Source organism: Tachypleus tridentatus, chromosome 2 (assembly GCF_004210375.1).
Source record: "Tachypleus tridentatus isolate NWPU-2018 chromosome 2, ASM421037v1, whole genome shotgun sequence".
NCBI lineage: Eukaryota > Metazoa > Arthropoda > Merostomata > Xiphosura > Limulidae > Tachypleus > Tachypleus tridentatus.
In genome coordinates, this window is record NC_134826.1 from 123,011,588 (window position 1) to 123,026,348 (window position 14,761).

The 14,761-nt window shown below is 33.6% G+C and overlaps 2 protein-coding genes across 2 annotated transcripts in view; both read left to right on the forward strand.

Moving 5' to 3' along the window:
* Positions 1-8,854, forward strand: part of LOC143244994 (uncharacterized) — a 51,545-nt gene extending 42,691 nt beyond the window's left edge. The window contains exons 5-9 of the mRNA XM_076490673.1: positions 243-382; positions 3,515-3,555; positions 6,567-6,652; positions 7,066-7,484; positions 8,723-8,854. Coding sequence (XP_076346788.1) covers positions 243-382; positions 3,515-3,555; positions 6,567-6,652; positions 7,066-7,484; positions 8,723-8,786 — 750 coding nt within the window. The 3' untranslated portion in view covers positions 8,787-8,854. The remainder of the gene's footprint in view (positions 1-242; positions 383-3,514; positions 3,556-6,566; positions 6,653-7,065; positions 7,485-8,722) is intronic.
* A 3,038-nt stretch (positions 8,855-11,892) lies between these two features.
* LOC143245596 (uncharacterized) lies at positions 11,893-13,311 on the forward strand. Its single transcript, XM_076491953.1, has one exon. The coding sequence runs from the start codon at positions 11,893-11,895 to the stop codon at positions 13,309-13,311; it is 1,419 nt and encodes a 472-aa protein (XP_076348068.1).
* Positions 13,312-14,761: the final 1,450 nt, after the last annotated feature.

Here is a 14,761-nt window from a genome sequence, read left to right on the forward strand (position 1 = left end):
AACATACAGTAACGCTGTAATAGCAGGGTGTGCTGTTTTAAACAAAGATATTTCCAATGTGATAAAAACCGAATTTGTCTAGAGTAAAGATGCAAGTTTTATATACCAGAGAGCGTTGTATGAAAAAGAAAGATGAAAGCAAGATTTGTTTATAAAATTATTTTCGTCTCGTATAAATAATGTAACATATTAACAGTAATGGTTAGATTTATTCTATATTTTCTATTATTTGTTCTCATCAGGACTTTGGGGGTTATAGACAAGACAGTCAGACTTCGTCGGGTAGTAATTTTTCAACTTCATCTAGTAACCGATCATTAAGAAATATCCAGTCGAAATGTTTTGTTTCTTCCCATATTCACCAAGACTGTTACAAGCAGAAGTAAGTACTTCTCATTGTTTCACAAAGACAGAATAGAAAAGCCTGCAAAACGCCGTTCAACCTACAAATCTTCTGCTTTCCTTATCTTACGCGAAAGTATATTTGCTATAAACAAATAATATACATATAGTATAATTCTAGCTAGAGTTTATTTGTTTGTGAAAGGAGTAATTTATAATACTTTCCATGAAAACTAAAGCTGTATAAAATGTCATATTTTTAGTTGTTTTTTTTACTCGGGATGCTTGTTGACTCTGTGGTAGAGCTTTGGATGGTGGTGAGAGCAAGTTTAAGTCGAATCTGTATGATACCACACAACATTTCCGCCCAAGCTGTGAATGTGTTATGAGAATGACAGTCAGTCCTTTAAGGTGAATTGGGGTAAAATGATATTATTTACTGTCTACCTTCCTTCTAATCAGTAGTTCCAAATTAAGTACGGTCACATAAAATCTTAGTAGGTTTATCGGAAATACTTAATATATAATCAATATTTTTACACATTTAAGAGATATAATGAAATAAAATAAACCCAGTGATTGACTTATTGAGTCAAAATATTCATAACATATGTCCATTGTCATTGAATATATTTTTAAACTCTTTTATACAGTAAAAAAATGGCAATTTGTGATAAAATCTGTTGATAATAAAATTACTTTTAGTCGAAAATGAGCAGAAAACAAAGTGAATTTACAAAGTTATCGGCCCGGCATGGCCAGATAGGTTAAGGCGTTCTACTCCTAACTGAGGGTCGCGGGTTCGAATCCCCGTCGCAACAAACATGTTCACCCTTTCAGCCGTGGGTGCGTTATAATGTGACAATCAATCCCACTATTCGTTGGTAAAAGAATAGCCCAAGAGTTGGTGGTGATGACTAGCTGCCTTCCCTCTAGTCTTACATTGGTAAATTAGGGACGGCTAGCGCAGATAGCCCTCGTGTAGCTTTGCGCGAAATTCCAAAAAACAAACAAACTTATCGCATACATTCATTTAATAATATTTATTCAAATATCTTTAATTTTACCCTAATTTTTATGAATTATCAATTTTAACGATTGCAATTAATTTGTCACTTGTTATTGGTCTTATCATTTACATCAGAGAACTGGTGTTTTATGTTCTCTTTCAATAGACGACAGAAAAATTTATTCATACTCATTTTTAGTTAATATTAAAATGCTGGCTAACTTTGTATTTCATGAGAACGTGAGCGTAGTGACTTGAAAGATAATTAACAAATGACTGCAATGCTCATTGAGAATCTGCGTTATAATTGAATAACTATCATTGTGTGAAATACAGAGATGTCTTCAAGCATAAACACATCCATAAGTCGGTTAAATTTTCCAACTGTCGTTCAAAAACATGAATGTATTTTATCACTTTATTTTTGCATAATTTCTCCTTCTTTCTAGTCTCGTTTTAAATCATATTTAAGGAATGCAACACTTTATTAACATTCTTTATAATATCCCAAACCGCTTGTGCGTACTGATGAAATTCTATCGACTAACTTTATTAGATTGTTTGGTTTATTTGTTTTAAATTTCGCACAGAATTACTCAAGGCCTATCTATGTTAGCCGTCCCTAATTCTTAAGTGATAAAGGTAAGATAGCAAGTCAACACCACTCAGTGATACCTTTCACGCTACTCTTTACCTACAAATGGAGGAATTGACCGTTACTTTATAACGTTCACAGAAATTACATGGTGTGAATATGTTTGTAAACGTGATTCGAACCCCAGAGTCTCATATTATGAGTCGAGTCTTTCCAAACACTAGGTCATGCCAAGTCTGTTAGAATGTTAAGCCGAAATCAAAACGCTATTTCCATTGCAGCGTCCTAATCCCCTTGACTTGAGAGTTGTTTTTATTTCGCAAAGCATAATGAAGTTGCAGCGAAACCATCCTATTGACTCTTTTAAACCTAACCTTTAAGCAAAATTAATGTTTCTCTGAACTTCCTTCTTTGTCATTCAGGAAGTTTTTATCAGATGTTTATAAACCAAATGTTAGAAAGTTCTTGGTGTGTATAACATAAAAAAAATTCAGTTTCATATGTACCCATTTTCGTATCTCGTGATATAAAGGCGTGTATTTTTTTTAAATCCTATTTAACTAGTAGTTTGAAAAAATCTTGTTTGGTGCCATCATATATTATTTATTTGCTATTATTTAATATTTATTATTATGTTAATTGTTTCCATCACAAGCTTTGTTTAATTCGTATCGCGATGTGAAGTTTAGCAAGAAATTCAAATAGAAAAATCGTTTTTAAAAAAATCGAAAAGGCAAACACACTGAAACACGTTAATTTTAATTTGGGGGCGCAATTAATAGCAATACGCTTTTTAATTACTTCGATTTTTCATTATTTTGGGAAATGTTGTGGCCTAATGGCTAGTATGCCTGTACTGGGAATTCGAGGGTTCTCAGTTTGCGTTCCACTGTCGCAAATACGCGATTCGTACTATGAAGTGGTACGTACACTCTGAAAGTTATGATAGTTAAATTACAGTGTTCAGATATCACACGTGATTAGCCAAATATTCGGCGGTGGGTGATGTCGTTTGGCTTCCTTCCTTTTGGTCTATCAGCACAAAATTAGGGCCTGTTACTGTCCGTTTGGTTTCTTCGCGAATAATCTAAAATTAACAAACAAATTGTTGTTATATTTACATTTTCTTTACACCTTCTCCTTCCATCTAGTGGAACATAAGGTGGTTAACACTTAATATCCATCAATTTGTCCTTAACCCTTGGCCCGTCGCGCCAAACATGCTCGCCCTTTCAGCCGTGGGGCGTTATTATGTGACGGTCAATCCCACTATTCATTGCTAAAAGAGTAGCTCAAGAGTTGGCGGTGGGTGGTGATGACTAGCTGCCTTCCCTCTAGTCTTACACTGCTAAGTTAGGGACGGCTAACGCAGATAGCCCTCGAGTAGCTTTGTGCGAAATTTAAAACAAACAAACAATCCTTAACCCTTACTGTTCAATAAGTAAAATACAAAGTTGCATCTACGAAATTTGACAGAAATTGAATAAAAATCAAAATGTAATTCTATATTCTCTTATCTTCCATGTCACTTTTTTGCCCAATTATTCTCTCTATTGTGTTCTTCTTAGAGTACAACGCCATTTGCCTGAAACCTCAACCACACCTAAAGGTAAGTAAATACATTTTTAAGTTATAATAAGAAAAGGACGTAACGACACTAAATGTGTAAGTCTTCATACGACATTTGATACACAAAAAGCAGTATTTTGCTTTTTGGGATTTTTATGAATTTTTTGTAGAATTTACATTTCTTAGGACTGATATTAATAAATGTTAACTGTTCTATATTAATGTTATTATCCATATACGTGAAGTAGTTACTGAGTAAATACCCAAGCAGTAACAGAGAAGATAGCGTATAATCGGACAAACATGTACCAGTTGTCATTCTGGATTGTAAGTTGTTTTGAGCGGTTGTTCATCAGACACACATACACATCTGTTTTGTATAAAAGGGTGTGGTTTTTCTGTAATATTTTTTTGAAACAAATCATCGCTCTGTTCAGACAGTTTCTCTGCTTATGGTGTAGAGTCACGTCTCGTCACGAACCAGAAGTTATAGGGTATTAAGTGATTCAATTGTTAAGAAGTGGTATGAAGCAAACGCACATTGTCTGAACAGTAGGGTAACTCCAGTGTACTGTATTTAGAATCCTGAAACGTCGTCGGGCTACAGAAAACGATATTCCAGGAAAGTCTACCGTTAAACGACGAAAAACTACTGCCCTAGATGGCCATGTTTTGACCAAGTTAACACGTCAAGGTCGAAGGAAGTCTTGCAACACCTTATGACAGGAAGGACAGAAACAAATTCATTCCAGAGTATCCAGAAGAACAGTGGATAGGAAAATGGTCAAACAAGATTATTTTGCAAGAAGACTACCTGAAAACCGATATTAACCAGAATTCACCGTGTTTACAGGCAAAACTAAAACCAACTTACAGTTAAGATGCTGACGATATGTCATTTTTTTCAGACTAGTCCTGTTTTCGGTTTATTAAAGCCGATGATATGATTCGTGTTCATCGGTTTCCTGGATAACGGATGAAGAAAGATTGTTTTTCCCACAGGAAAACACAGGAGATAGTGCAGTAGACGTTTTCACGTGATCCAGGAAAACGTCAATGGCGCCGCCTACTGACATCGTATGGAGACGACATTTTTTATTTTCTAGGATGACAATGCCAATGTCCATAGTGTGCATATTGTATAAGATTATCTCGTCCAGAATGACATTATAAGATTGTCATGTCCATCAAAGTCTCCAGATTATAATCTCACTGAGAACAATTGAGTAGAAGTGAACAGAAAAATAACTAACCTCACCCTAAACAAGCTACTACAGCAGAGATACAGAGCCATCTAGTGACAAGTCGAGATGTAATCACGGTGGATTACATCAATAATCGCAAGGACGCCACGTCTCCTTACAGATGTTGTTAAACTATAAATAGTACCAATCAAGCATTGAATGTTTAATATAATAAATGAACTAATATAAGTTTGCACATGCTACTTATAATCATTTGATGCTATATTTTGTCATTATGTATGTTTTGGTAGGGTTCTGTTTTGATATATGAAATGCTGGGTTACACATCTTTCCAAACGTGTCTGATAAAATTGTTTGCTGTTCTAATAAATGGTTCATGACATCCATAGAACCTATCTCATTACACAAATTACATATATCAATCTTTAATATAACATACAAGTCTCATTTTACACACTAAGTGTACTTGTATTCCATATGATCTTATCTGTTACAAAATATGCAAACATTTTGGCAAACTGTGCGTATTATAAAAACATTATATTTCTGATAATTGAATGTATTCTGTAATAAACAAAATATCAGAAATAAAGTTGTGAAAGTAGCATTTTTATCACACAATTGACTTCAACGATTTTTAAATGAAGATAAACTCTTTAAAGGAAAAGGCACCATAATAACGTTTAACAGAAAGTTCACACACACACAATATTATATTTATTCTGATAAACTAAAGATAAGATTTTAAATTATCGTAATATTTGTTTTTGGTAATCATAACTCTTAACTTACTTCACAGACGTTCGACAACGTAACGTACAATAATCTGAAAACTAGTTATTTCATAATATCTGATATTACAGAAGTGTGACCACTAACTTTTCAATATTAGTCTTGAAGGTTTCCGAGTCAATAGTTTGTTATTTGAAGTTAAGCAAAAAGCGACACAAGTCCCCCCAGTGGCTCAGCGGTATGTCTGTGGACTTACAGCGCTAAAACCGGTTTCGATACCCGTGGTGGGCAGAGCACAGCTAGCCCATTGTGTAGCTTTGTGCTTAATTCAAAACAACAATAAGTGACACACTGGGCTGTCTGTGCTCCTCCCGCCACAAGTATCGAAACCCGATTTCTAGCGTTGAAAATACCCAGAAATGCTGCTGTGCCCCTGGGGAGGAGAGTTAATAGACAAATAATGTTAATGATATTACTGATAAGCCCATGAAGTTGAAAAACATTCCAGCTAAAATAAAATAGTTTATTCATTACAATATTTCGAGCAAGTGCTCGTCATTTTATTATAAAAATAATCTATTACGTTGTGCGTGTCTATATGCTAAATTTGTGACTCGATTACCGTATTTTTTGTATGATAACTGCCCAATGGTGTACATTGGCTATCTTCTTTCAAGATTTGTGCCCGAGAAGATAGATAAAATATTTTATAGACTTTTGGCTTTGTATTTAAATATATAAGCATTTAATCAGTTAAGTTATTCATTTATTACCTTTCATAAAGAAGAATAATGCAATTAGCATCTGATGAGACCATTAGAGATTAACAAGAAAAACAAAAAGAGAAGCGTTATCCGACAATAAATTACATGATTTTTGCTTTTTCAACGGACACCCTCGTCTTATTACTTTAACCTCGTTAAATGGCAACAAATGTATGAACAAAACACATTTGAACTTCTTTATATGAGATGATATAACATTTTGTGACTAATTGGATTTTTTGTATATTAAACATGACATACGAACACTTTATTTCCTATTCTACTACTTTTATTTCATATTTTCTTCTTTCTTCTCGAGCTTGTCATGTGAATTTTCAAGCATGTTACAGATTTCAGGTCTCGTTCCAAAGAAACATCGAAATTGAAGAAAAACAAAAATGGATCTTCCACGAGTTCTTCAAAACTTATGAACAAGGTAATTTTAATTTTAGTTTTTAACCTTCGGCAACAGGATCGGTTTTAGTGTATTATTTCCTGTATAACTTGTTTGATAACTTTCACTTTGAAAAGTAAAAACTGAAATATAAATTCTTGATATGAACGATGCCTAGGTGGATAATGACCTTTGTGAAGCATTTATTTGTAATTTAACCTTTTAGTAATATTTTTGAAATATTTATTTTTCCAAAGAAAACGACTTGAATTGCACAAACTGGACGTTATAAATTACATCATTTATCGGGTTAAAGTCAAAAATTCATTAAATTATTCATTTGTTTTAGCATTCTTCAATTCTTCAAAACATTGGTCAGAGCGGTAATGAAAAATTCCTTTAATATCCCTTAAAAATACCTTTACAAATCCAAACAGATGTTTCCATATTTTCAGACATCATACAGTCTTCCATCTATATGTAACCAGTCAGATTGCGAAACGTCGTGGATGACGTCAGTACTTGTACATGAACCTTCCACTGAGTTACCCAATGGCAATGAAAATGAAGAGGAAAAAGTTGAGAAAAAACAAAATGTTAGCTTTAAAAATATAGAAGCAGAAGAAGAGAACGTTTACGATAATTGTAAAACTTCCTCTGGAAATCCTACTGTCATTGAGACAAGCTCACACGTGGCTTCAAACCGGCAACACTCCAAATGCAATAATTTAGGATCACCTGAACATTCCAATGAAAATGAAGATATCATGTCCTCACTGCTGCCTGATCTATCAAGTCATGCTAAAGAATGTTGGGCGGTGCATCAGAAATTACGTCAGGAAGGTTTACAAATACCTCTAAGTACTTTACAGAGGTATGATGGATTATTCCTTCATTTCAAAAGTGTTATAATTCCTTATAAGTTTCTTTTATCAAAAAACGAAACGTTTTATGAATCGAGTAAATAAAATGTTTTTCAACCGTGTTTGCCTTTTCTAGTAGGGTTGAACTTTCTTATACAAAAGTTCTGTTGAGTCAGTAAGATTTATTTAACGTCAAAAGACAAAAAGGAGTAATTTTTCACTTCATTGATTCGAAATCTTAGTCAATCTTCTAATATTTTCTTAGTTTTAAAAAGCTAATTAGTGTGATTCTCAATAAAAAAAGGTATGACAAGGCAAACACTTATTGCTATTTATTTACTTATGAATTTCTTTTCCGTATTAAAAACATGAATTTTAGTGAAAAAAGATGAAGTAGCGACATTGAAATACGTTGTATTTTCTTCATTGGAATTGACGATTTGATGACGAAAAGAAATATGCAAATAACCAGTTAGTACACTGCATAATAATAATATGTTATTTAATTGTGACGGTATACCATATATTATCCGAAATAACAAAAGTATTTTGGTTTATTAGCGGTGAATAAGGGACTAAACGTTAAAAATCAAACAAACTTTTGTTGATTGTCTTTTTTTCATATTTTTAATGTAAACATGATGTTATAATTAAGATATTAGCCGCAGCATATACTTAGGTTTTTTATGCTATTTTGAGACAAGAGTTTTCATTTGTGGATTAAAAAGATGTAAATCATTCTTTCGTTACTGACATGTAACTAAATGTGGTGTAAGAAAAGTAATAAACTTTACTGTTAAAACTCAGGGGCCTGGCATGGCCAAGCGTGTTAAGGCATGCGACTCGTAATCTGAGGATCGCGGGTTCACATCCCCGTCGCGCCAAACATGCTCACCCTTTCAGCCGTGGGGGCGTTATAATATGACAGTCAATCCCACTTTTCGTTAGTAAAAGAGTAGCCCAAGAGTTGGCGGTGGGTGGTGATGACTAGCTGCCTTCCCTCTAGTCTTACACTGCTAAATTAGGGACGGCTATCACAGATAACCCTCGAGTAGCTTTGTGCAAAATTAAAAAAAAAAAGTTAAAACTCAGAATCGATTAAATGCACCTCTGTCTAAATTAATTAGTGGTTGAATGTTTAACAGATGAAACATCTCAACAGTTTATGATATAACATTACTCATTTTATTTTATGTGGGAATTTAATTCACGCTAATTTAAGCAATCAAAACTTGTGTTTTTCTTTCAGGGGTCTGCTGACACCAACGGAATTGCGGGAACTACAACAAACCAAAGAGATTCACACCACGTGACAGTCCATTCACATTAGATATTTTTTAAAGTTCTTTCTAAAAGCGAAATAAAACTTTTAAATATGAAACACAGATGCGTATTTCTTACATACGTAGATAATACTCCATAGCGATAATAAATTCGTTGTACTTAGGATAGAGAATGCTTTTTTATTTCACTTTGATGTAAAAATATGCTTACAAAATACTTTCTGTTAACTTTAATTGTAGTATATATCATACTTCACGCTGTTTTGTTTTTATTTTTCCCCTTTTCACTGGAATTCTTTTCAGAGTTTCTAAAACAGGTAATACTGGAAACCCTAAGTAAAGCGTCGAACAACAACAGTCCAGTAAATGTTTCATAGCAAGTGTCATTCTCCCAGCGAAGCTCACACGTTACATTTTCCTAGTTATTTTAAAAGGCAAGATATGTAATTCCTAATTTAGTTTCAGTTCCCGGTGTTACTTGCAAGTACTTATGCATAAAGGTTTAATTTTATATTTTCTGAATGGCGGATAATAATGTGCTGATTCTATTTGTCACTGAAGTTAACATACTGAAGATTGGGAGAGAGCAACCAATATACATGGAACGTACTATACACGCTTGGGTTGCTCAAGTGTAGTTCAGGTTTTCTTCAAACAGTTGCATTTCATATTCTCTGGAAATCACCTAGTGTTTAGAATCAGTAGCAATGAATCACCTAGTGTTTGGAATCAGCAGCAATGAATTATGTATTTTAGAATATAAGTTTCAAACTAAATAAATCTAGGATGAGAAATTCGTGTACAGTTGGAAATGTTTCACTATTTTAAAAACTGTAGTTCTTGAAGATACTGAAAAATATGTCTTGTTTTATTAAGTTAACAAGTAAAATAATTACCCTTATCTTTTTTAAGTAACTGAAAATGTGCTTGTATATTAGCACATTGCAGAGATAATCAAATTTCCTACAATTCATCATTGAAGTTAACAAACACTTCATGTGAATCTTCTTCTAACGAATTTGCAAATATATATAAATATATATATGTATTGATATTTTCTAAAGATCATCAACTTTTATACAAACCACCTCTGAAGGATCAACGGTAAGTTTGACTTCCAATGTTAAAATACGAGATTACACACCCTGTATGAAGGTCAAATTTCATAATGCTCATTGTTTGGCTTTGAACTAAAAATAAACACAAACAATCATACAGTTCATAACTGAAATTTACAAACATATGTGTAGTTCAAAAGAGCGGTTCAATACAAACATCTGCTTCTAACAGTAAAACCTATCTGTTATTGTCTATAGAGGATATGTAAGTGTAACACTGTTGGGCGTTGGATACAGCTTTTACAAATGGTTGGAAAGTAAATATAAAAACATATCAAAAGGTTAAATTAATGGTGCCAAGCAGCATATTCGATCACGTCTTTTGTTCGGTTCGAGGCATGATAGTGGGTAAAACAAAATACCAATACGTGGCCTGGCTAATTAATTAATAAATATTTACTGTAAAATACTTACCATGCTATAAGTATATCGCCATTTTTTTTATTCCTTTACAACTCACGCCAACAAACCACAGCAAACTAGACAGTGACACTTGACAGTAACCTACATTAGCTTTATGATTGAAACCCTATTATTCGGAACAGATCTATACTTTTAAGCACCAACTACAGTCTTTGAAATATAATATAATAGTTTTTTCTCTTTAAAACAGTGTTAACAGCTTCCTTTACAAGAACACTATGGAAGTTAGATTAACTATTTTTTGTTATCACCTCATGCAATCGGTACAGATATATTAAGCATTATTTCAACTAATATCACTAATTTGTATATAGTGAGGAGATATAAGGTTCGGCCAATCTTAAGAAATACTCTTTCTCCCCTAAAATTGTCAAGAAAATGTTACAAGCATGTAATAAAACACTAAATTAGTAAAATACTATAAATTTGCTAATAGAACAGGGTGATGCTTGCTAATTCTCCCAATGAGAAGAAGAACCATAAGAATGAATGAAAATTGTTTTAAAATGTTGATCAACAAACGAAATTTTACATTAAATATGTTATCTTATATTTTAACCAGAAGATATATTACGATTGAGAGGATTCATTCTTTTACCTGTCTCTCTTCTCTAAGAATTAAAAAAACTTGAGACAAATAAAAGGTATAAACGTTGTGGTTATATTCGTATAAGGGTAGAGACTTCATTTCTATCAAAATTATTTTTAATCCAACAGTGTATTAACAGTACTGTTCTATTTATTGCAACATATTTGCAGAGAGACAATCTGGGACACAGGTGGTATAGTACACCGCAAACAAATGAAAATTCTATTTTTACTGAAACACCATCTGGCGCTCAGGATAAAAGTTACATTTTCAATACCTTGCCGTAAACAATATGTGTGTATGTTTCTGTACACGTAACTAAAGCTGACGTAAAACGACTATAGCACTGAATATATGGTTTGATCAGCACTATCTGCGAAGCAAGCCACATGTTTAAAAATTATCGTAATAATAACACATCTGTTGTTTAAAATGTTATTTTTATTAAGCAACCTGAAAGTGATTTATGAATAGAACCTACAATGGTTAAAAAATGTGTATTTAACTGAAGCTCCTTGAAGTAAGAATGAAAGAAGTTATGCACCACTGACAACAAATATGAAAAAACCATCGTGATTGACGTATGTTTCGATATATAACTATTTAGTTGTAGCAGATAGGCTGCAGATAGTTTCGAAACTCGTCAGCTCATTTTCATTATTATACAGATCTTCACAATGACGACACAATATCTTTCCCTACAGATAGAATGACGCCTTACGAAGTACAAGTGTGAGTGAGTACTTATAATATTTCACTGAATAGAAACAACGTTAATCATAAGGAAGAAAGCTAATTCAATAACGAGTTTTATAAACAACAAATTTGGTTACCTGTATGGATCTGACTGTATTAGACAATGTGGAAGAGACCAAGTTTTGAACTTTCAAAGAAATGTGGAACAACTAAATATAAATTTTATTTTATACTTTTAATTGGAGTTCTATGTTTATTACTTTCCCTCTACAATATTCAGCTCTGTTCATCTGAGAAGACACAGTTTGCCATGCATCTAGCATCACTCGAGGAAAAAAAAGAAAGAAACAACTTTCAACATTTTAGTTTAGGTAAAAACTCTGAGCTATCAAATACTAAAGTAGAAAATTTTAATGTTTCAGTCTGCAGTACTAGTTCTAAATCTCATTCTATCGTTAATTTAAAAAAACGAAAGCAGTTAGGTAATGTTTGGGAGACAAGAAAAAGAAATTCAAGACTGCCCTTGTTTAAGCGACGTAGGACTGATCACAACCAACAACACAGAATTAAAGACGACTGGATTGACGACTGGAAAAAAGTTGATCGTCATCTATTTACATATTCCGCTTATTGGGATGATCGAATAACTGTTCCAGCTACTCCTTTTGTTCGGGTTTTTGGAATCTTTTCTCAATCAACGACTTTGGAACACCGACAAACATTCAGATTTATTTGTCTCCTCAATTTCGACGATAAAGTGGTTAATGGGCAAGTTACCGTCAAATATCTGGATAGAAAAAATTACTATATGTTTGAAGTACGCTGTAAACCTCCAAGAAATATTACAGTGGCCCTTTCACCAAAACAAGTCGCAGTCAGAGATATTAATTCTTTTTCAAAAGTACGGTGGACAAGAGTGCATACATTTTACAAAGGTAAATCTGATTTGAAAAGAGGAAAAATTACAGTGTGTGCCAAACCATTTTATGGGCCTTATAATTTAACCACTTTTCTGGCTGAATTCATTGCATTTTACAAAGTGGTTGGGGTAAGTCATTTTTTCTTTTATGATTTCCAGACTTCTCTCGCAACCCGTAAAATGTTAGATAATGTCTCTAAAAGAGGAATTTCAATGAATATTTTACCGTGGTCTCTACCATTCTGGTTAGAAGGTAATAAGTACAGTATATCGACTAAGAACATGCATCGTATCATGCGCCAAGATTGTACTTTTCGTAGTATGTATAGATACGAATTTATAATTAATGTTGACGTGGACGAATTTATTGTTCCAAGAACACATAGAACATTATCCAAGACTCTTGAAGACTTGGTAGCCAAATCTTCTACGTTTCACAAAGCTTATTTTAAAATTCACGAAGTAAGGTTCTGTCTTCATCTTCCTTCTCGTCCGATTTCTACAAAAATGACGAATTTCATTTCCTTAACAAAACTTCAAAGAACCCCGTACAACCCAAATTGGAGTTGGCGCAAATCAATTTTCAAACCAGACGTTGTTGTTACCAGTGGAATTCATAAGATTCTGAAAGGCCTTCCAGGCCTCGAAAACGAAGACGTTGATCCTAACGTTGCATTGATTCATCATTATCGGTCATGGTTATGTCGCTTTAAAAGTGGATCTCATCCTATATTTGATCCGTATTTACCTGTTATCTACGGGGAAAAAATGCTAAAATATTTGAATAAATGGAAAGATTTGTTAATTTGACAAATTACAAGTTATCTATGTATATACATATACACACGCACACTGTGTCACACAACTCGTCAACAACTTAGCTAGATTGGAAAATTCACTCTGCACTTGTTTCCTTAACATCTTTAAGCTTATTTAGAAACAGTATTAAGTGTTGTCATTGTTGCCTAGCTTTATTAGTTAAACGTTTGTTGCAGATAACTTGCCAAACTATCATATCATAAGAACCAATGAATAACTCAATCGAAATTACATAATTGCATGAAAAAAATAAACATGTTTTTTCTCTTAAAGAAATGTATCTGAACTTAGTTTATCACAAAACCTCGTGCATGTTGTTTAAAAATTGGTAACTCACCTAACCATTTAATCTACTTCTAACCCGTCTTTGATTTTTGTTAGTTTATTATAGGTATTATTTGCCATGGTAAATTTGTAGGATATGAAGCATTTCCGAAACCTGTTACGTAAGTACAACCGAAATATAGTGGATGAAACTTTTGCAGCCAATTAGATAATTACGTTTGTAGTAAACCCTGCACTTTACAAGAGAAAGTGACGTCACGCCACGAGACAAAGACAGATGTTGAGAGAAGGGGAGATGTCGTCAAGGTGATTAGGTCATCGAGCCACGATTTACTACCTGATGGCAGTTCGTTACGGGCGTGTTGACAGGCGAATATGATGAATAATTACGTCACAAAGATTTGTTTGTTTGTTTTGGAATTTCGCACAAAGCTACTCGAGGGCTATCTGTGCTAGCCGTCCCTAATTTAGCAGTATAAGACTAAAGGGAAGGAACTAGTCATCACCACCCACCGCCAACTCTTGGGCTACTCTTTTACCAACGAATAGTGGGATTGACCGTCAAATTATAACGCCCCCACGGCTGAAAGGGCGAGCATGTTTAGCGCGACGCGGGCGCGAACCCGCGACCCTCGGATTACGAGTCGCACACCTTACGCGCTTGGCCATGCCGGGCCTACGTCACAAAGAATAGAATGTGTTTCTTAGCTGCCATGACAAATACAATACAGGTCTCATCATGTCGATAATTAATTAATTAATTAAATCGTCCCAAAAAGAACTCTGAACACCAATTAATTAAATAAGACACTTAAGACTAAATAATTCATTCTAAAAACCAACCAGAAAATAATTAAAACTTATTGTTTAAAGATTTTCTGGACTGGATTAATAGTAACTTAATCAGTGATGTCGAGAAAACCCACTTGTAGAGAAATATATATGCAAAAACGGCTCGTTTGGGTTGAGAAAATATTTTACATAGAAGAGCGAACAAGTTTATTTTCAATGACATGAAATATTATTAATTGGAACATGATCACAACGTACAAATTATTAGGCACAAAACACATTCTTGATGTTCGCTCTTCTATGTAAAATATTTTCTCAACCCAAACGAGCCGTTTTTGCATATATAATTGTTACTTAATTCAAT